The 23734-nt window shown below is 41.1% G+C and overlaps 1 protein-coding gene across 1 annotated transcript in view; it reads left to right on the forward strand.

Annotated features, from left to right (window-relative positions):
* The window catches only part of CAMK4 (calcium/calmodulin dependent protein kinase IV), a 185312-nt gene that overhangs the window by 144260 nt on the left and 17318 nt on the right, over positions 1-23734 (forward strand). Inside the window, exon 6 of the mRNA XM_075726616.1 lies at positions 23131-23221. Within this exon, the coding sequence (XP_075582731.1) occupies positions 23131-23221 (91 nt within the window). The remainder of the gene's footprint in view (positions 1-23130; positions 23222-23734) is intronic.

Here is a 23734-nt window from a genome sequence, read left to right on the forward strand (position 1 = left end):
CCTTCTAATAGGTAGTGTGTTTAGTTTAACAGGTAGATTAATTTAGCTGCAGATTTTGTTGATAAACGCTAGTGGGCTTGTCCTGTTCCTTAGGCATCAACACTGACTTTGAGTGTACAGAACTTATGTTTTAATTAACTCAGAAAAATTTTTAATGTGATTTAGCACTGTAGCTGCATTTTGTATTTCAAGTAAGTTTGCTCAGGCCAAAGCACTTCTGCACGTTAAATAAATACAGCCTACTGAAATACAATATTACAAATAAATTTATTTAAAACGTTGTTTATATTGCATTTGATTAAGCTTCCTTACTCTATTTCAACATCAGGAGGAAAAGACTGTGTTGGAAAACGGGTGTGCTGTGAGTTGTGACCTGGACAAACTGGAATAAACCCAGCATGAAATCTGGGTAAAAAAGCTGAGGCCATGCTGTGTTACTGGAGTCCTTTCTGAGGCTGGAAAGTACACCCCTCCAGAAGAAGGGTGTGCACACCAGGCACCTTGTTGCAAAAATGAGGTGTCACCAAGCTTCTGCTCCACAGCGTCCCGCTGCTTGCTTCTGCGTCTGTCTGGGGAGGATTTGCCCCCTCCAGGAAGAGGATCCAAGTAGTGGGAGCAGCAGCCATGCATGCTGCATTGCTTGGGGCAGTGAGGGTTGCTTGGAGCCTCAGCTGTGCTCTTTTGGTTGATAGAAAAGAAATCTTCAAACTTTCATCTTCTTAAAATAAAAGAAAAAAAACTCTGCAAGGCTGATAATGCCCTCCATGTCATTAGTGGATATAACTCTTTTTTTGGCCTTGACTGATAGAATTAAAGGCGTTTGTGAGCTTCTGTCTTTTCTCCATGTAGTGAAGGTCAGAAGAGGGAATATTTTAAAACACCGTGCAATAGAGAGCAGCACAGTAAGAGTGAATGTTAGTTTGAATTCTTGTTATGTATTTCTGCCTTCAACCACTATTGCAACACAAATTTTTTACCCAGGATTTGCCTTGAGAAGATGGTGTTCTTAAAGCAAAGAAAATGATCCCTTCAGATATGGCTGGAAAAAATAAATACAAATGGCCTGCAGCCATTTACAAAAAAATAGTTCTTCTTGGCTGCTAAAATTAAAGTTTCTTTTTACTAGTTGTTTTTTTAGTATTTTGCTTTTGGCATTTCTCCTGAAAATAAGTAGCTTGTCTTGAGGAAAGGACTGATTCACATATTCTAATGTGCAGTACACAGAGAAGTGTATTCAGTCGTTAAGATGTAATATGTATAGCCTCAAGTGTCATATACTGTCATATACTGATAGGCTTTGGCTGAAGCAAGTAGAGCTGTCTCAAAGACTGAAGCACTTTAGACCACAGATTTCAGGTCCTGTTCTGAATTGTAGAATACTTTGGTTTTGGCAAGCATTTTCCTAAAACTACACTTGTTCCTAGAGATACTCACTGTGGCATACTTAGTTGACAGTGGGTAATTGTACCTCCAGAATCAATCCCTCTCAATTTCATGAAGGGTTATGCAAAGGGAAGGAAGATGCTCTGAATAGGGAAATACAATCCTATATGCCATTTCACCAGCCACTGAAAGCAAATAAAGCCTCAGCTGAAATCTTTCTACATCTCTTTTTCAGAGTTTTTAAAAAGAGGCATGCCAGCAGAGAGCAGCTAAAACATTAAATACTTTCCTGGCAGCCACAGTATCGATCATTGCATGACCTCTCCCTTTACTTCTACAACTCTGCATAGACTAGCCGTGTGGTAGGCATCCAGCTAGTGTCCCCTTCCAAGATGGTCACAGCTTACCAAACAGGGTTTTTAAAATACTGGTGGAGGATGTTGTCCCTCAGCTATAGTAGGGACTGATGTGCAGCACCAGGTACAAATGCACAGCTCCATGTGGAAGTGATGCCAGTGTGATGCGTATTCTTAATTTTGCACTAATGTATAACAGGTTAAATGCATGTGCTTTCTTCTAAGAAAAATGCATCTGGTTTAACTCAGTTTGTGTACTGTGTGCTCGTATATATTTATATGCAAACAGTCATCCATGTAACATGATAGTCTGTAACATAACAACAACTTAATTGGCTGCTCTCAGTGAGCTCTGTAGTATTTTCTTGTGTGGAAAATTATCAGCTTTTGCCCACAGTTTATATGTATACTGTTATAATTCTGTGATAAAAGCTTCCAAAACCTGGGATAAGATAGCTTAAACACAGTGTCAGTTAAGATAATTCAAGTTCTTCCAAGAGGTAACTGCAGTAAATGTCATTTTAATGGTGGATAATGCTGGCATTTTCATCGGTGTTATATTTTTGAGCTATTCTTCCTGAATCTTACATTTGACAGTGTGCCTGATAGTGTCTGTTTCCTTGTTTGGAAACAGCATTGGTTTATCTGAAACTGTTCTTTGTTTAGTCATATTTGTCTAAACAAAGTTACCCTCATCTCTGCAAGCTCACAGCAGCTGAATGCTGACTGCATGCAACTACCAGCTGAAGGCCCAAACTTTCTGTTCACTGATTTAGCAGGGGAAAAAATATATGCCCATACTGAAACATAGGAATACATTACGGAAAAGTACAGATTTTACCATGCTTGGGTCCCCCATTCATGTCGATCATCAATGCTGCACTGAAGTCAGTGGAACAAACACAGCTATTAAGTTTGGCCTTGTTGACTCCACAGCTTGGAAAAAAGCATCCCTGACTTCACAGGGGGGGTCCCTTTTGGAGCCTGTGGAGGATGCCCAAATCTGAAATTCAACCTTTTGTTTGCATCTTCTCCATAGTTCTAGTTCAGTTTTCTTTTGCGGTGTTGCCGTCATAGATATATCTTCTCACAGAGTGGTGAGCCACGATCATAAGACCAATCAGCTTTTTGCTCATGAATTCCTGTTGGAAACCTGTTCTCATGCAAGTGAGTAGGGAACAGCTGTGGGTTTTCATTCCTCCTTCCAGCTCCTCCATTCTAGATGTTTACCTGCTGTCTTGAGAAACACCAGTTGTTTCCCCTCCAGGCCTACAACTTAAGGTAAATAAACATGTATGTTTAATCTCTGCTCATAAGGACATGGTCTTGAGGGTTAATAAATTTCTAATAGGGAGTTCTGAACCTGATATGAGCTATTCTGGGGGAACTTCAATCCCAGATACCATTTTAGGCACCCATTTAGAGGTGAAATAATTCAAAATGGAACAAATTCTGCTGATCACTCAGCTAGACCTTATCTTTACACGTATCACTTTATAAATTTAAAATATTGCATCCTGCTGATTTTATTTTGGTTGACAAAATGAGAATTTTCATGTTCTCCAAAAATCCCTACTTTTTCTTCAGTCCAGAAAAGTCTCAATATATAAGTTCAGTGTTACAGCATATGATAGCGGAGCCATCAGCCTGTTTTGGCATCTGGTCTAACAAGAGGTGCAGCAGCACCTCTTCCCATAGGAATACCTCCCCTGCTACATCCAAGGACTGCACTTGCCTGTTGCAAAAATGGCATCACACTAGGAGTTCATCTTGTACATCTAGGATGTACTAGTAGTAGCTCTTGTGGTGTGTAAATACACCTAAGTCTCTCTCATCCTCTTGCATTTCCAGCTGATGACTCCCCATCTGTGTGCTCAGCAACATTATACAAATGTCCAGTAACAGGAATGATTGCTACCCTTGAGAGAAGTTGATATTACAGACCTCAGTGGACCTGCCAATACTGAATGCTGTGCACCTCTAGCAGACACATGAAACTGTTTATTTTTGCTGTGCAAGGGAAATGGCAGAGCTGTGTGTATTACAGGATGTGCTGTCAGGATGCTGAAAACGCATAAAGGTGGATGGGAGCTGGTGCTTAATACAGATCTCGGTGAGACTGTCTGGGTAACAGAAGCACTGCGAGGGGGTTTGAGAGACCTGAGCAGAAGGAGGTAGACAGGCTAAAACAAAGAGTCAGTGTGATAGCAGAGAAGAGGGGCAGGCCCCCAAATGAGAAAGAAGATACAAATGGCTTGACTATTTAGGTCTGCAGGATGGAGAACAGGAGAGAGAAGGAAAAAAGCTACCTGGAAACCAGGGTTGTTTTTTTTTTAAAAAAAAGCAGCAATAGAATCAAAGATGGATTATAGGCAATCTATTAGCAGAATTATGAGAGCTAAGTTGAATAATATTGATTACCCAAAATTAAAAACATAAGCAAAAGAATGTACATAAACTGTACACCTTGTCATAGATGAGACGGTGCAGAAGCTCAGCCTCATAGTCTGCAGTGCTATCTTTGGTGTTTGCAAAAAGTCTGAGTGAAACATATGTTTGTCAGTTCTCTCCAAGCCCCACAGATTGAAAGGTGTCATTTTCAGCACTTAACTTTCCTTTTTATCACTTCCTCAGAGCTCCAAGATCTCTCTGCCCCACATTACCCCTTGAACTGGAGCTAGCAGCCCCTTAAATCATTCCCCTTTGACATGTTGTTAACAGCCTTGCAGCCCGAGCTGTTGTTGCCTGACAGAAGACATTCCTCATCTGAAATTCTTCCAGTGCAGCACTGAGCAGACAGGAAAGTCATTTCCCTGTACTAGTTTGCAGCATTTTGTGTACTGCTGCCTTGGCTGAGCAGAGACCATCTCTCAGTAGGATGGTCACCCTGGCAAGCACTGAATTGAGATCAATACTTAAATAAGGATGCAGTTGTCATTTCCGGTCCATTGGTGGAACAAAGTCCTCCTAGCTCATCATTTCTCTTTTGGCCTTCCTACTTCCAGCCTGAGTGTCCTTCTCCAGTCTCACTGCACAAGTACTTGCAGCCTGCTCTTACCTCAGAAGTAGGATTTGATGCATGGGGTGAGATTCCCCATGCATCAAATCCTCTTCCTGCTAAGCAGCACAATTCACAGAAGCCACTAGAAACTGCAACTAAAAAACATTCAAAAAGCTATAGTATACAAGGAGGAGAAAGAAAACTAGCCAACACAGTGGAAAAAATGGAAAATGATGATTTTCAGAGAAAAACTACAACCTAACCTCTACCTTAAAGGCAAATTTCCCTTTGTAGGTAACAGAACTGCAGCAATATCTCAACATCCAGAGTGCAACACTGTGCCTCCTGTCCTTACGTACTGTTTCCTAGTGCCTGGTGCCCCCATCCCTTCCCCATCTTGTCCCTTTGCAGCCACCACTAGGTACCTGGGCAGTGCCCAGGGCAGTGGGAGCAATGAGGTACAGAGCAGGCAGGCAGCCAGGCTGTGGTGGGCAGGGGAGCAGAGGCACCACGGGGAAGAGGAGGAGGATGAGAAGGAGGTTGGGCAGCTGGGCTCAAGGAGGTCGCTGCCTCCTGAGCCCCCCACGAAGGGGTCTGGACACCTGGCTGTCTATGTCACTGCAGTGCTGGCAGGGAGCAGAGGTACCTGCCCAGCACTGACCCCCTGAGATTGAATGGGAAAGTTGGGTGGTTTGCCCTGGTGATCACTTGAGAGAGATGATCTGGCTGGGTTTGACAATTCACACAAGCTCTCCTGAAGGAAGATGAAGGAATTTCTCTGTGCAGGGTCACACACGCAGACAACATGTATCCTCTTAGCTCCCTGCTATAGTTGCTGCCCTTACAGAAGCCGTATCCATGTAGTCTTCTTTAAAACTGTACTGAGCATCACCTTAGAAGCAGTTCATGCTTTGACCTCCCCACAGTTCTTGGAAGGTTGCTCTGAATACTTGCAGCTTTCCATTTTTCCCATTTCTAGCCTAAAGATATTCATAGCTAGTTTCTGGTTGGTTTTTTTATGCCAAGAATCCCTTAGCTTAACCCCCTCCCCTCCACCCTGCCTGGTGTTTACCATGATGTAGTTATAGACAGCGGTCAAATCCTCCTTCAAACCTTTACTTTGCATTGCTGAACAAGGCAAGTTTGGCATCATCTGATCACACAGCAGCCTCTCTGCTCCCCTGTTGATCCCTGGTTCTCCAGGATAGGTTTCCCCACACCAAGTACTTTCCTCTGCTTCCTGGAAGTACTTTGCCTGCTTTGCCCTTGGATTGAATTTCCCGCCCATTTTGCATTTCTCCTACTAATCTCCATTTCCTTCAATACAACCATCAGCTAAACCAGTAATTGATCTGAAGTAATAACAGATACCTTACTGAAATCCAGACACAGTCACGTTTGTGATTGTTGCATGAAGTTTAGGTGACTGAAACCTCTGAAGATGAGGACTTTTTTCTCTGTAAATAGTCCATAGGCAGAGCATTGCTTTCTTCTTTAGCATCAGAGTTTACATTCACATCTGCTGTTGTGCCCAGTGCAGTTGTGGTTTGATGATAAGAGGTTCATCTGAGGTAGGAGTGGCACCCCATGTTCTGAAATACGTTAAAATTAACATTGATTTATCTTCCGTTAGCACTTTTTAGTCTAGCAAATCTGTTCAACTGTAGCCTGCAAAGGCTAAAGGAGGCTTGGGCTCCTTTTGCTTATTTATACTATACAAAACAGTGAAAGGCTTTGAATTTTTAATTGTATGTTTCTTCTTCATATTTCACATTCATAATTCAGTTTGTAGCAAGCCAGAAGCCTCTAGGATTAGAAACACCCGTAAACTAGGGCATTATAAAGAGTGAGGTGGTGAAAGCTAGGGTGTTAGGAGGGGACATAATTTTCAATCAGACTCTTCATAGTTCTTCAGTCAGATTGTTTTCTCACTCTGATCAGTAGGAATTTAGCTGTTTATTTGAATGAAGCCAAAATAGCTTGTTCCTGCTAACACTGATTTTAGATTCAGATATGAGATAAAAAGTTTTTCATCCCAGTTGACATTCTTGTTTCTCATTGCATGCTTTAATTTTATTTACTGAGATTTTGAGTAAAAGACTTTTTATAAACAAGATTTTAATACTATCATTCTCTCAATTTGAAAGTTACTCTGTAACAATAAACACATTTTATATCTCATAATGATTGCCAGACTAATCAATAAAGATCAGACTGTGGACCAGAGAGATTCCTAATTATCCTATGGCTATTTTTAAGTATGGGAATAACTTTAACCCTGTCCCTAATCTTTCAGTCTCTTGTACACGATATAAAAAACACAATCGTAAATTAAAATACAAAAAGAAAAATATATTGCCACCCTATCTCCATCCCTCAGAGCACAGTGATATCATGTTACTGAGTGATGGTCATTGCATTTAATTCCACAGTTTTAAAACAAAAGGCCTCAACTCTCTTTGAAAGTTACAGTGTTAACTGTAGGCTGATCAAAGCTGCAGAGATACCTGAATTATGATGGTAGTGTGGCACAAAAAACAAAACTAGCACGCACGTTTTGATTTCTTTGAAGATAACAGAAACATTTCCTCTATGATTCTATGATTTCCACTGATCTCATAGGATTCATTGCAGCTTGTCATGTGTGGCTGATGGTTTTCCTAGCTGTAAGTTCTAGCTGAAAATTACTATTTACCAGTGGTCCATAATACATACACCTGAGCTGGTTTTGCACCCCAGGCTCCTCTGCTATCAGCAGCTTTTCCGACTACAGAACCTGAGGCAGACACCAGACGTGGCAGCACATTTGTAGCCATATGTTATCACTGCTCACTACAGAAAGTCCTCATATTATACGAGTTTGTCACAAATTATTATCACTCTCCTACAGAAATAGCCCTGAGCATTGCAGATTGGAAAAGGTTGGCTTATTTGCATTGGGAATACAACTTGTCCACAAAGTAAAGTCAAAGTAGCAAGGTTTTCTTCTCAGTTCCATAGCTGTGAGTTTTGGTAGAATATGTTACCTAGCACAACAGTTTTGTTCCAATCAAATATTTTTTGGAGGTTTTTATGAACCCTGGGAAGAGTATGGCACAATAACTGAGAAATAGAAATTTAATTTTTGTAGGTTCTTTTGGAGATCTCCATTATAATAGCAAAATTTGGAATTAAATGAAGATAGATCCATGTAGAAGCTAGGAAAAAGATGTGTAGAAACATGATTCTAAAAATTTTTCACTGACAAAAATAGAATTCTAAATGAAATCTCTTACTGTGTCTTCCAGTATTAGTGGATCTCATCAAGGAAAATATTTGTAGCCTTCTGTACATTGGACATCAATAATATGGCAAGTTTTAAAAATCAGCAGTATTGCTTGAAGTTCTGGACTAGAGCACCAAATCCACACAGGTATTTCTTTGTTGGACAGTAATTAAACATCCCATTTTGATCTGTTGCTGATCTTTCTGAAAACAGAGAAGCTGATGGCAAATTCAGGTTTACAATTTGGCATTTCTCTGGGTGGCACGTGGTATTTCAGAATTCAAGTCGTTCAAAAAATTAATGCCTGGTGCCTTGATAAGGTCATCACGTTTCCCAGCAGAATGTGAATTTTCTTTTGCATTCAGGAGCCTGCACAAACCATGTAATATTCCTTCTGAGAAAACTCATTATTATATTAGTATGCAAACTGAGATAGCTTTTCAAAGGAAGCAGTCACCTACATAATAGAGATATCCACAGCCTAATCATCCTGACCTCCTCCTCCTTCTAGTAGAGGAGAATTTTGTAGCTCCTGCCACTTATGTTCTTGGCAGGCATAGCTCATTTTTATGGTTTCGATCTTTTTAAATGCATGACTTCTTCATAAATATTGCTGGTACCTTGTCATGTACAACAAAAATGTTTGTTCATAATGTCATCACCTGGAGACAAATTCAGGCTTGGAAACCTAGAATGGAAATGGATCTTATGAATTCTAGCTGTTTTGGGGATCCTAAATAACTGTCCATGAAGATTTTCGCCACCCCCCCAGAAGAAGAGGGCACTGAGTGACCACAGTAGAGCTACAATAGACATGTTTTCTGGGTTTCAGTGTAAATTTTGTGTTGCAAAAGCATGACAGAGTGGGATAGTTGGCACAGATCTAGCCTGCAAGGTGTACCTCGAGTGAGGAGGTTCCTGAGGTGTGGTGTTGCTGCCATAAATGATACACTGTTTTCTTTCCTTGCTTCAGAATAGGAGAGTGCATGCATCACAGTGCTGCGAGGCCGGGATTGGTCCACGTTTGCTACCCCACTACTATGGTTTAATGTAATGGCACCTGGAAGACTGAGGTGGGCTTTTGTATCACACAGGGTGAGGTCTCACCTCTGGCAGATTAATAAATCTGTACTGGGTTTGTGTGGCACGGTTTCTGTAGCAGGGGGGCTACAGGGGTGGCTTCTGTAAAAAGCTGCTAGAAGCTTCCCCTGTGTCCAACAGAGCCAATGCCAGATGGCTCCAAGACAGACCCACCACTGGCCAAGGCTGAGCCCATCAGCGACAGTGGTGGCGCTTCTGTGATAACATATTTAAGAAGGGGAAATAAAAAAAAAGACCACCCAGGGGACACAAACTGCAGCCAGAGAGAGTAGTGAGTATGTGAGAGGAACGACTCTGCAGACACCAAGGTCAGTGCAGGAGGAGGAGGAGGAGGTGCTCCAGGCACCGGAGTAGAGATTCCCCTGCAGCCCCTGGTGAAGACCATGGTGAGGCAGCTGTGCCCCTGCAGCCCATGGAGGTCCATGGTGGAGCAGATATCCACCTGCAGCCCAGGAAGGACCCCACGCCGGAGCAGGTGGATGTGCCCCAAGGAGGCTGTGACCCCCATGGGAAGCCCACGCTGGAGCAGGCTCCTGGCAGGACCTGTGGACCCATGGAGAGAGAAGCCCAGGCTGGAGCAGGTTTGCTGGCAGGACTTGTGACCCCGTGGAAGGGACCCATGCTGGAGCAGCCTGCTCCTGAAGGACTGCACCCTGGGGAAAGGACCCACGCTGGAGCAGTTCATGAAGAACTGCAGCCCGTGGGAAGGACCCACATTGGAGAAGTTCATGGAGGACTGTCCCCTGTGGGAGGGACCCCACGCTGGAGCAGGGGAAGAATGTGAGGAGTCCTCCCCTGAGGAGGAAGGAGCAGCAGAGACAATGTGTGATGAACTGACCGCAACCCCCATTCCCCATCCCCCTGTGCTGCTTGGGAGGAGGAGGTAGAGAAAATTGGGAATGAAGTTGAGCCCAGGAAGAAGGGAGGGGTGGGGAGAAGGTGCTTTAAGATTTAGTTTTATTTCTCATTACCCTACACATATTCTCACTCCTCTCCCCTACTCAGTTTTGAGTGGCAATAAATTAAACTAATTTTCCCCAGGTTAAGTCTGTTTTGCCCGTGACAGTAATTGGTGAGTGATCTCCCTGTCCTTCTCTCGACGCATGAGCTTTTTCATTATATTTTCTCTCCCCTGTCCAGTTGAGAAGGGGAGTGATAGAGTGGCTTTGGTGGGCACTTGGGTCAGACCACCACAAAATGGAAACACTTCTGTGCATGTAGACCTTGAGGGCTGTGCTGTTTAGAACTATGTTTTGTGAAAAGTCTGTAACAAAATTAAAAAAAGAAATCCTTTTTTTTTTTTTTAATGTATGGTCTAGGCATTCCTTTCTTAAATGTAAGATCAATAGTAGGCTCAGGAAGTGATGCTATTACATGTAGGCCAAGCTTCTCAATTCAACCAAAATAACTTCCGTGTGTTATTTATGCATAAATAAGAATTCAAATGCAGATGTACAAGTATTCATTAGATACAGTGGTGTGTTAAAAATTATAGACTTTTTATATGCATAGTTCAGAAACAGAGTTTCACAGATGGCCTAGAGAAATGTCATCCTCCTTCAGGGTTTATTACCCTGAAATCTCACCTTCTGAACAATTATAAGTCTGATCGTACCAAAACATGCATATGAGGTTTTCTGTGCCCTGCTGTGGTCATGCGTGTCCTTGATGCAAAATTCAATGGTCTGGTCTTACTAGCACCCCACTACTTTAATTATGAGATCTCTGTGATGCTAGTAAATTAGCTGGGGTCACTCTCTTTCAGTGATGCCAACTGGCTTGCAACAGCCAATATCCATACCATTAAATTGCACCAGCCCTCAAAACAAAGTGGCCAGTTTCAAATTGCCTGGTGGGAATAATCTTTGGCTTAAGTAACAGGGAGTTGTTTTGGTCAGTGCTAGTTTACCCAGGAGTGTTCTAAAAATGTGAACAGCGTAGACAATTTTTAGCACCCAGGAGCACTCCTTGGCACAGGTTAATTCACAAGTGTAACTGTACTGTAGAGGTGGAACAAAATCATCTTATTCTTCAAAAGCAAGTAGGGTAGACTCTAACCTACCTATTAAGAGTTACACTATTTTATGAAATACCCTCTTTAAAAGGGAGAGAAAAGCCATGAAATGCAGTGCTTTGGTTAGAATACAAAAAATAAAATTATTGCAAGAAAAGTAAAATAGGTCGGTGTAGAATGAACAGACATGCACCCGTGGCTAATTAGAGCATTATATTATGGCCCCGTTACAGGTATACTAGAGCTATGGCTAGCAAATCTCTGTGGTTAGTGAAATGTAACACTACTAGGGATAGTTCTTCCATCAGGTAAATGGCTCTCTGACGCTGGAGGTTATTGGGGCCTGAGCTAGCACCAGGTATCATTGACAGCAGCCTATATCTGTTCTAGAATGTGTTTTTCATTTTTATCTTTTTAATTTCCTAATGGCATAACCAAAGACATTACTGGCTTGCAAAAACATTACTTGCTTTTTGGTAACCTGCTCGGAATACAGAATCTACTTCTTTTTTAGATTTGCTAGAATTACAGTGATGTTGTTGAAGTTTGTATTCCATACAGGGATGGCAGACTGATAAAATACCCTCTACAGTTTTATGCTCATTTTATTTCCTTCTTAAAGGAAGAAGCCTGATTTTGCAAAATTCTTTCCTGCTTCCTTTTAAATTTGCTATAGTGGCATTAATTTACAAAGGCACGGTATAGTGGATTTATGAAGCTTTTGAGGTTTCTTTTAGATTGGTCTTAAAATAATTGCATCTCTAATTCTTTTAAAATATTTTCATATTTTGAAGTTAATTAAAAATGCTTGCTTATTATGGATTTTTTTTCTACTTGTTTATTACATGACTGTGGTCAATACAGTAAAAAGTGCTGAAGACAGGGTGTGAGTAGAACAAAGTGATAGCAATGTAATGTGCATGTAATGCTTTTCGTCTTCAGATCACTGTACAAACAATAAAACCTCAGCACACTTTGGAGGGTTGTAAGAGCTACTCTAAGTGAAGTCAAGCAGAGAGGTTCTGTGAGTTGTGCAAAAGTACAGAGCATATGGGTGCAGGTACCAAGAGCAGAACTACTAGTTTTTGGCCTTTGTTTTGGGGAGGGCATTGTTGGTGGGGTTTTTTTAGCTCTCCTGATTTTTTTTTTTCAACTCCTCCTTGTGGAGATAAAAAAAAAGGTGTACTGCAGCTTCGCAGCTCTGACAGGTCAAATCACACATGTTAAGTTCTGCCCACTGCAATTTTGTAGCATTACCCTGCATCTATATTATGATTCTTTTGAATTTCATCACAAATGATTGAGTTTTCCCAGAAGAACATGTATCCTTCACCTTGTCATTATGCAACAGGATAGAGAGCAGGCATGTAGCCGGTGCCCAGTAGGTGTGGAGACTGCAGCGGGAAGGTTCCCCTGCACAAGGGGTCTGGGCAATCGCAGGAAGAGAAACATCTTTGACTTCTGCACCCCAGACATGCAGAAAAAGATAAGCAGAGTGGCTGTATGAGGAACATTGTTAAGGTATGTTAATTCTTCACTGAATTCAAATAGTCTGCAAGTGGGTGGCTCTTCTGGATGGATTTAAGAAGAAGCCACTATCGCAAAGCTCTTCTACCTACTCTGATGCTGTGGCCTACTTACAGTTTAAGAGGAGAATTTCATGCCACTGTAAAGAGTTAGCTCTCTGCACAAAGCCCACTCGTTTGGGATTTGTGTGGGAAGGTGTGTGCGTTATCCTCTCCTACGTATGTCAGACTGTACAGAAATGACTGTACATGATTTGCTGTGAGCACACCTCGTACAGTGTCATCATCCTTAAGGCTGCTTCACTCTTCTAAAAGCAGGAACATTCAAGAGATAAAACTGTTTCCAAACGTAAAAGAAAATAATTGTGGAGATTGCAATTAAAACTTTATATAACCTAATTGCTTAATTTAGAACTTCCCTTTGGAGCTATTTCATAACTTTGAATATAGCAGACCTGCAAAGAAAATAAACAGATTTGGATTTATGCATCTATGCTAATGCATTTCTTCATACTTTTTTGTAATACACAGATTTATTATCTGAAATCATAAATCAAATTAGCTGTGTTAATGCATACTTATACAAAATACAAAGGCAAATATTCTTTGTTCCACTAAAACAATATTCTGTTAAATGAGTTTAACTAAACTAATTGAAGTTTTATGAAAACGTTTAAATGTTTGGAAGTCAATATCAAGTAGCAGACATAATGGCATACTCTGATTTCCCAGAGCAACCAGTAAAAGCAAGACAAGTGCAAAGAATAGGCTTTCTGCAAGATATCTGGAGAAGCTTTCATTATTTGGTGCCTTTCTAAGACTCCACTTTATTGTTATCCAGATACAGAAATCCAAAATCTGCTGAAATATATCTGGAAAAGAAATCAATGTTGGTTTTGTCTTCTGCAATGATAAAATGGTCTTCTGTTCATTCAGTCCCAAAACCAGTATTACTGCAGTAAGGGAATAGTGGCAGAGAGAAGATCACGCTGTGTATATAACTTGATTTCACACTTTTATTATTGGAACCTTGTTGATTCCTATGGAGCTGGGTTCTGACACTATCAATGACTGTCTTTTTTTCTAAAGCTCTTTAAGCAAGAATTCTCAGATACAGTTCTGCAACACTTCTCAAAACATTCCCTGCATTTCCAAGATAATTTCAATTATTGTTTCCTGTTTTGTAAAAGAAAAAAATTATTTTACCCCTAAATAAATTGTTTATACTCTAAGCAACCAACTCAGATGAATGCACTTTTCCATAATGAGGAGAAATTAAACTATCCAACTCCCAAAGCCAAAGCATACAGGATTTCAGGTCCTGTTCTGCATTCCAAGTTATGCTACCTGAGAGATAAATGGAAGCATAGAAACAGGCCACTCATAGTATCCATGTTACTGTGCTTTTAAATAGAATCATAGAATTCATAGAATCGTTTAGGTTGGAAAAGGCCTTTAAAATCATCCAGTGCAACCGTTAAGATAGCACTGCCAAGCCATCCACTAAACCATGTCCCTAAGCACCACATCTACATGTCTTTTAAATACCTCCAGGGATGGTGACTCAACCACTTCCCTGGGTAGCCTGTTCCAATGCTTGACAACCCTTTTGGTGAAGAAATTGTTCATAATATCCTATCTAAATCTCCCCTGACACTACTTGAGGCCATTTCCTCTCATCCTGTCACTTGCTACTTGGCAGAAGAGACCAACACCCACCTTACTACAGCCTCCTTTCAGGTATTTGTAGAGAGTGATAAGGGGAGCCTCAGCCTCCTTTTCTGCAGACTAAACAACCCCAGTTCCCTCAGCCACTCCTCATAAGACCTGTGCTCCAGACCCTTCACCAGCTTCACTGCCCTTCTCTGGACACGCTCCAGCACCTCAATGTCTTTCTTGTAGTGAGGGGCCCAAAACTGGACACAGTATTCCAGGTGCGGCCTCACCAGTGCCCAGTACAGGGGGAGAATCACCTCCCTGCTCCTGCTGGCCACACCATTCCTCATACAAGCCAGGATGCTGTTGGCCTTCTTGGCCACCTGCGCACACTGCTGGCTCATGTTCAGCCAGCTGTCAGCCAGCATCCCCAGATCCTTCTTCACCAGGCAGCTTCCCAGCCACTCTTCCCCAAGCCTGTAGCGTTGCATGGGGTTGTTGTGCCCGAAGTGCAGGACCCAGCACTTGCCCTTGTTGAACCTCATACAGTTGGCCTCGGCCCATCGGTCCAGCCTGTCCAGGTCCCTCTGCAGGGCCTTCCTACCCTCAAGCAGATCAATGCTCCCACCCAGCTTGGTGTCATCTGCAAACTTACTGAGGGTACACTTGATCCCCTTGTCCACATCATTGATAAAGATATTAACCATAACTGGAATAAAGTCTGAATCACTTGAAGTAGTGGAATTTTACATGGAGTTCAGTGGGGACAGCACAGTTGCAACAACAGATTATTATGTATCCCTATTCCCCTTGTCACTCAGATGTCTAAAACACAGCCTATGTGTCAGAACAGTTTTAAAGATGTGGAACCTGAGGTGCAGAGAAACTGCATCATTTGCTCTAGGATAAGACTACATTAGCTCCATGTCACATATCATATCTGTTAATTTTTGTGCAATTATTGGATGTGTGAATTATAAATCAGCTGATACATGCAGAAGATTATAATAGGACATAGGTACTCACTATGAAATTTTAGATTCCTCTTGATTCCCCCAAGCCGCATGTGTCTTGTTTTCCAAAGTCCACACCAATGTGGAGTGTATAACTAAGTGTACATTTTGAATGATGCATATTTGTTTCACGTGCTCTCTAAGATCTGTGCTGAATGATTATTTTAGACACAAATTACCTGCAGACTGGCTGTGCCATTCTACATATATAAGGTGAGTTCACTCACCTTCCTAGGAATAGAAAACAGGAATGTATATTTTTTTCTTTGTCCTGTCAGATTTTTAAAAGTTTATTTAAACTTTCTCTTAACTGCTTCAGAAACTTTATCAATTAACCACATGTCTGTCAAACAGTATATAGCTGTAGTCAAACTAAATTACTGTGCAGTAGCTTTCATTATGCAATGACGCACTTTTGTAAGGGCTTTTGTAAGGGCTACAGAAAGAGCTTAATTACAAGTCTAGACATTCCTGAAAAGGGAGAAAAAAACATGCTCTTTTCAGTTTCTTAAGGATGTAGTGACTGCATTTATAGCTGAAGATGTCCAGTACTGAATTAGTATGTAGGGCTTTGTTTCTTCCTTCAGGACCCTACAGGCTTGCTTTTGTTATAAATTCAACATGCAAGTCCTAAATATATTCTGCAGAGTAGTAAGACTGGTAAAAATGTTCCTTTTGAAAACGTGAGTGAACCTGGTGTTCATGAATGTGGCAGTCATAATACAGGCATCCTGGACAGAAATTTGTATAATACACTGCCCCAGCCACATCAGACCACAGGTTTCTCCCCACTAACAAACCAATGCACACAGAAAACCATCATCTGAGGAGAAAAAGGAGTGCTAAGTCCTTGATCCAGAGCATTTCCACGGCAGTGGCTGTTCAGCACTAACCTGAGAGGTAGCATGCACTACCCTACAAAGCAGCACTGCGTGGGAGGGCAGGTGTGAGCTAGGTGTGAACAACAGCTGCAGGTGGAGCTCCCTTAACCATCTCTTTGATTGTCTAATGCAACTTTATGACAGAGCTGGGTCATAGCTCCGTCATAGCAGGAGGGTCTGTTAGCCAGACCAAGAGCTAGTGAACAGGACAGGTTCACAAAGGAGTTAGGGCATATGCACAACAGTAATCATGAGGACACCCCCGGAGCTGTCTCTGCTGTACAGCTTCTATTCATTGCAACACTGGAGAGGGATCACGTCCAGACTTGGGATTCAGTTGACATCTCAAAATCCCCTGGTTAATGAGGAGACGTAGGAAACCCAAAGGCTGTGCAGCTCACAGTCACTCTCACAAGTGGAAACAAAGGTATTTTAGGACTTCTCCCTTACTCGCTGACAGAAGGGAACTTGCAACACTGCTAGAAGTGGGCCTGTGCCTGTCAGAGAGAATGCAGGACCCTGGGAGCATGGCAATGTGGTCAGGGGTCAGCTGGTTTCTCATCAGTCCACTTGAATGAAAGTTGGCGCTCAGCGACAGCACACCCTGGAGTTAAGCACAGGCATGAAGTATACGGAAAGCAGGTCACGTTGTTTAAGCCTGAGTTGGAATAGCAGTTTGAAGGGTTAAGTCTGAAAGGCCAAGGCAGAAAATGAGATGCACCTAGCATGAGATAAGAAGGGTAGCAAAATAAATCATCCTCATAAGAAGAAACCCAGGTGAAGGAGACGTATTGAAAGATGTCTAGGAGAAGGCAACAGTGGTTTTGTCTTTCTTTTTTTTTTAAGGTCTTTTTTTAATTGGTTGCACTCAGTGACCTTCATAGTACAATCTTTAAAGGCCAAGCTTTTTTAGTCTGAAACAAATTTAACAGGTAATACTCACTTCTCACAGAGGCTGGGCAGGGAAGCAGATGTATGTAGTACTCACTTCAAGAGAAACAAGGGAGGAATTACAGACCAGATGCCTTCACTCCACTCCCTAGCAAAAATCTGCAGTAAATAATGAAGCAAAGGAATATGAGGCACCTGGGAGATAACAAAGCAGAGAGGTCACCAGCAAGGCAAGTTTTTGTCAAGATCAAGTCATGCCAAACCAGTTTGATTTTTTCTCAAGCAGGGTAAGAGGCATTGTTAGTAGGGGAGAAACAGAAGGTATCATACATACCTGACATAAGTAAAGCTTTTGATACTTGTCTCACCTGACAGTCTCACAATAGATCAGGGAAATGTGGTCACAGTGATATGATTTTAAGCTGGATGGAGACTGGTTGTCTGTACTGAGAGAATGTGTATCTGTGTATCTAAAGATATCAAGAGTGGACGTTCAGGAAAAAATCTTCTCTGGTCTGCTTTTTTAGTGTTTCTTGTTGACAATCTCGGATGATGGAATAGAGGGTACGCTTATGAAAATTTTGAACAACATAAAATTGAGAAAAACTGCAAGTACATTGGCAAGTAGGAATAGAAATAAAACAACTTTGGTAATATTCAATGTCCTTTCTGTACTGTCAAGGACAAAATTGTACATGAACTTGTATAGTCAACAGTAAAAACCATGAGAGTGGGAACAAAGCGGAGAGGACCTGAAAGTTACACTGGATCAAAACGCAAACAGGATATATTGCAAAAAAGGGAAATAGATTTATGAATACATCCTGTAAAATTTGTCAGGCCACAACTGGAATACATTTTTGCATTTTCAACGCATTGGTGCAAGTCAGTACAGCCTGGAGGAGAGCAACAAGAATGATCATGAGTCTATAAAACATGGTCTGTAAGAAGAGTGAGCAAAGTAGAGTCTTAGCGAGAAGAATGATTATGTACATGGTAACAAGTACTCAAAAGGCTGTTGCAAAAAAGCAAACAATCTGCTTTCTGACTCTACAGTAAGTAAGAAACAAAGTAATGGGCTTCATCTGCCCTGTAAAGGTCCAGGTAAATCACAGGGAAGTACTTTCTGATGGCCAAGATAGCACAGCCCTGTAATAAATCACTTGGGGAAATTTTGGAGTCTTGAGTATCAGAGGTCTTCAAGCATAAATTGGACAAACAACTGTTATAGATATAATTGGTGCTGCCTAGGAGCATAGAGAGGAGTAGAAGATTCAGGTTCCTTTTAGCCCTACTTTTCTACAGTTCTGTGTAATAGGTGCCATAAATAAAATTAAGAAAAAAGGCCAGTGTTTTAAGCAGTCTTCATTTGTCCTTTTGTCATAAAATCTTTCAAGTTAGATAGGAACCTGAATTATTAAAAGATAAAACAAAGAGCAAAAGGAATTCTCATGCAGCAATTAGAAAGAAGCTTAAAAAAAAAAAAGGAAAAGAAAAAAAAATCTTCCTGCTGCAGTCGCAATTAGTCACAGCAATTGGTCAGTCATGAGTTGCTGTTGTGTACCAGGGGAAAAAAGGCCAAGATGCAGGCTGCCTTTATTTTAACCAGTAAGTCGTTCAGAAAAGGGCCTGTATATTATTTCTACCTAGTGTCATGCTGAGTCTCTCCTCAACATTTATTGAAGGGTAATAAGACTATCATACTCAATTTTACTCGAATACATTTCTCCCAGATTATCTGAGATGCTTTACACTAATAATGCAGTACCCTACTGTGTGCCTGAAGCACAGCCGATTCACCTGCCTGGCCTACTTACATCTTATTGGCCAAAGCAATTGAAAAAGAAGTGTGTTCATAGGATGTGCAAATATATTTTTTTCAGTATTTATTCTCTTTCCTTTGCTTTTAAATTCACTAATTTAATACAGACTGCTCAGGGTGTCTGGTGTTTCCATTTTACTTGTTCTGGTTCATTCTCTTTCACTAAGTGGAATAGCCATATGTTAACTTAAAGTCAGTACTGTCCCTATTTATAGCACATGCCTTGATGTGGTGTTCACAAAAAAATAAAATCAGAGGAGAAGGTAAATGAGAAAGCATAATTTCTCTTCCTCATACTGTTGGCCAGCAGCTTAGATGAAACTGCTGTGTATGAGGAAGACTTTTTCCACAAGGTCTTCACAGGCCTTGCTGTGAGATCCTGTGGAGGCCTCTCTTCCATCTACATCTCATCAGGCCAGACCAAGTGCTGTTATTCTACAAGTAAATCTTACATTTTAGTACGTCGATGTTACAGGATGTAGCTAGAGCTAAATATATCCATGTAATGTTGCCATGGAAATACAGAATTTTGATGTAAATATAAATTTTCTGTATCTACCTTATTTCACTAACACAAATTAGCAAAGCTGCAATCAGAGAACTGCCATGCCTTTATTTTTCTTCTAGTGCTTGGCACTGTCTGCTGAAAATCAGAAGAAAGTGAAACAGGGCATTTTAGCTACTATAAGAGTATCGTATCACGATCACATTTTATGTGCATGCTGTGTTAAATGGTTATGGAGCTGTGCATCTAAAAACTGCTCAAATTTTCTTTCAAGTCTTATCCATATCTTATAGGTGGGGGAAGTGATGTAATTCAATAATGTTTAGATCATAAAGTGAGTCAGTTCACTGCTCTGGCTTGATACCTGGGCCCTGATCTTCTCATTTAATCACATCATTTAGCCATTAAGAGACATAGCATATAAATAGTAGAGCACAGGTTATCTGTTTTATGACAAGATTACACAATGCCCAAAGCTGTACTCCAAACTGGGAGAGAGAAACAATTATCTTTGAACTTATGCTGCAGAGGCACTGTCTGCAAAGGAACATGCTGCTTATTAAAATAAATATGTGAGACGTAAAGTGAAGAGCAATCAAAATAGAGCATACATAAATTGAAATAAGTGTTATGCAAAGTGGATTGTGCTAATTTAACTAAATCCATTTCTGAATCAAGATAGTTTAACTCAGAATACTGTTCATCTATATACAAGAAAATGTAATTACCACGTAGTCTTCAATACCAGGAGCTATTATGCTACTTGGGGAGCAGAGCGGTTGGGACTGATGAAAATTTGCAAACAAGTCCTAGGGTATTTACAAAGTAAGGGAGCAATGCTGAAAATGGACGCAGTCTTGGAAGGTCCCATTCATAGCGGGTTGTGGAGCAGGAAACGCGCTCAGTGGCTCAGGCCGGAGGACAGCAGCTCACTGCGTGTGCTGGAGACCTTTAGTAAAGGCTGTTTTGAGGCAGGTACCTTTTACGGAAGTCCAGCCAGCCATCTCTCCCCTTGAAGGACTGGAGATCAACGAGGCTAGCTGGTAGTTTTGTGTGGTTGAAAAATGGGATTTCTGCATCAGTGAAAACACTGGGGGGTTTTTTGTCCATTTTGTCCTTTTTTCTGTTAGTTCACAACAAAACTATTGACCCTATTGGCCAACCTCAACAAAATTTGACAGGAGGCTAGGTCTCGAAGATACGAGATGCCAACAGGAGGTATGTTAAACCCATGACCTGGCAGCTTGAGGCAGCGCCAGCTGCATGCGTGGCTGGTCTGAACACCACAGGTATAATCTCGTGCCCAAATATGAAGTCAAGCAAAAGAAAGGATGGGAGAGAGAGGACAGCACAGCAGGGACTGAGATTAGGGATTGTAGCAACCATGATGGGATCTATGTGGACCACAGGGAGAGATCAGAGGAGGTTCTCTGGGTGGGCAGGAAATCTGGGTTAGGATGCTGGAGAGATGCAGAGATGTCGTGGAGAGGGTAGGAGGAACTGTGGGTGTTGTGAGGAGGGGACATGAGAGAGGGAGCTCAGAGTATTGCAGCGGCAGTCTTTGAAAGACATGGGCTAGGTTATTGAGGGAATTGACATTTGTGGGGCACCCCTGTCCTGTGAGTTTTCTGCAAATGGCAGGCTAGGTAGAGGAGGTAAATTTCCCTACCTGCAGTCTTATGAGTTTGTAATAAAAAAAGACTTCATGCTGCAAGTTCAATACAAATCTGTTAAAAAGTCAGTCAGTCATGAGGTGCAAACATGATTATCAGATGTCATTTGTTATGGTTCTTGCTGTGTCTGAGAAGGAGCCCTGCGAGCCAGTCCCACTTTACGACTTAAAAGGGAGGAAAAGTTGAACACCTTCTCCCAAAGTTTTTCCCAAATTCCCCTCCCGCAAAAATGCGACTCTGGGAAGAGAAGAAAATTTCAATGTTTTCAGCCTCACACCATAAAATATTTTTAAGTTTATGGGCATGTGTAAAAAAGGACATGCTAAAAGACTGCAGACTTGGCTGGAACATTTCTCTGCACAAATTTCTTTAAAGTTTTTTCATATGAATGAATCGGAAGTGTCTGCTTTCCACCGAGCAATCATGAAATGTCTGATCGTTCTCACTCCTACAGAGTCAGCTAAACCAATTTGCAGCACATGAACACGAATCAGTTCAGACATCTCTTTCTGTCCACTCCAACTTGATTGCTTTTGGTGCAATCCCTGTGTGCTCTGCTATTACCTCTGCATGTCAAACACATCAGTGTTAGGCTGTGGGAGCATCTTTGCTACAGTTATGTCTTCATTGGCTGATAAAGATATATTTTTATCCAGGGTGGACATGACTGTGTGCAGGCACGCAGATATCACTGTATTAAATGATGTAGCAGTGTGCAATCCATCAGTTTCCATATATTGTTGCCTGTTTTTACCTTGGATAACTGATTAGCTATCTCATTGTGGAAAAACACAGCTGGGACAAGCGCTTAGATTTCACTGTAAAGTAAGGTGGAGAAGAGTCTTTGGCTGATCTCCACAAGCCACATCATGACAAATGCTGCCACTTTAGGATTTTAGAGAAAGTCAACAAAAAATATATTGCACTGTAAGAAACACACTTGAAAAGCACTCAGTGTCACTAAAACAATGCCCAAGGAAAGAGCAATGTATTCTTACTTAATGTTATTTAATCACTGGCAACTATACAAACTAAAATTCCAATGAGATACACAGTCAAGAATTCATCTCAGATGCTAACTCAAGTGGACACTGTAGCTGTGCTTTCTAGATGAATATTCAACTGTTTGTCATTTGCTGCATAACAGTGCACACGCACCTTTTTTTTAATAGTGAAAACACAGCTGAAAGAAATGCTACTAAAATGTAGACCAGGAGAATTTAGAGATAAAGTGATTCTACCCTTAAGCATCTTTCTTCCAAGCCTTCAGATGTTTCTGCTGAGTATTTCATCAACAAGAAGTACATAATTTGTTTCACTAGTTTATCCTCTTTTGTCTAGCTGTATATTATATATTTCTTCTATGTCTATAGCAGTGTAAGAGGCAGCCATATATTCCAGAAATTCTTCTTTCCATTAGTGCAAAGCAGGAACAGCATCTTTAAAGGAATTCAGTGGTGAGTGAATTCACATGTAGTGCATCTGCTTCAGCAAGACAGATGGATTTTTGAGACTCTGGAATTGGGTGGTTTTAAAACCCTTGAGAATTCTGCTCCAGGGACCTCAAGGATTTTATAGTTGGCCCAGGAAACATTCTGCATCCTTTCTACTCAAAGAGATCTATTTAATAGTCTAATAGTTGTATGACCATTGTCTTATCTCTCAGAATTTTATAATGTGCAGAAACTACCTTCCTCTGAGCCAGACTTTGGTATCTCAACATCTATTAGATTACTTCCTAGAAGCTACCACTGTATCTAAACAGTCAATAATACTTTCTGAGATGTTTTTCTTCTCAAACAGACATGATGCTATCTTTGCCTTCCCAAATTTTAATTTCCTATTCAGATTACAATATGCATCCAAGGATCCTGTGCTGAGTGGGTTTGCAGAAAAAAAGCTGCTGAAAATTAGTTAAGTGACTCTGTATCACACACATAGCAGATTATTAATATGCTGCTATAGATTATTAGGAAGATGTTAACTCATGCTTGACCATAACATCTTATTCTCACTTAAATGTTTGACTTCCTCTTTTTCTAGTACCTGCATGCAAATGGGATTGTGCATCGTGACTTGAAGCCAGAAAATCTACTCTATGCAACGCCAGCACCAGATGCACCACTGAAAATCGGTGAGCAACATTAAATGTATGCTTCCCTAATTCCTTTCTACCAGTAATATGTGCTAACTGATGTTTACAGTATATACATCTCATCACCACTTTATTTGAAGCTAATGCTTATACTCAAATGAACAGCATGTTACTTCTTAGCAGCACAGCTGTGCACAGTGTTTTTAAAACCAATACAAAATTAGATGCTTGCTTAGAGAATTTTCAGCCAGAATTGTGCAAAACGTGGCACAGAATAAAGCACTGAGGAGGAACAAAAAGGATCATTAGATCAGCATACGGCTGCATGCACCACTTCTGTGCCCCTTGTTTTTTGGTAAACTAGTGTTTTAAGAGGAAATATCCATTGGCATGAAATTACAGATGTGAAGATACGCGGTAGAAAGCAAACTGAGCAAGGCTGACTTCTGTTTTGAAGGCAGATATGAGGGATAAGATCTTTGCAGAGAGCACAGGGAAGCTATCTGAAACGCAGTCAGCACCAGGGGGGATGAGGAGGGACAAGATGAGACC

This window comes from Pelecanus crispus, chromosome Z (assembly GCF_030463565.1).
Source record: "Pelecanus crispus isolate bPelCri1 chromosome Z, bPelCri1.pri, whole genome shotgun sequence".
Lineage (NCBI taxonomy): Eukaryota > Metazoa > Chordata > Aves > Pelecaniformes > Pelecanidae > Pelecanus > Pelecanus crispus.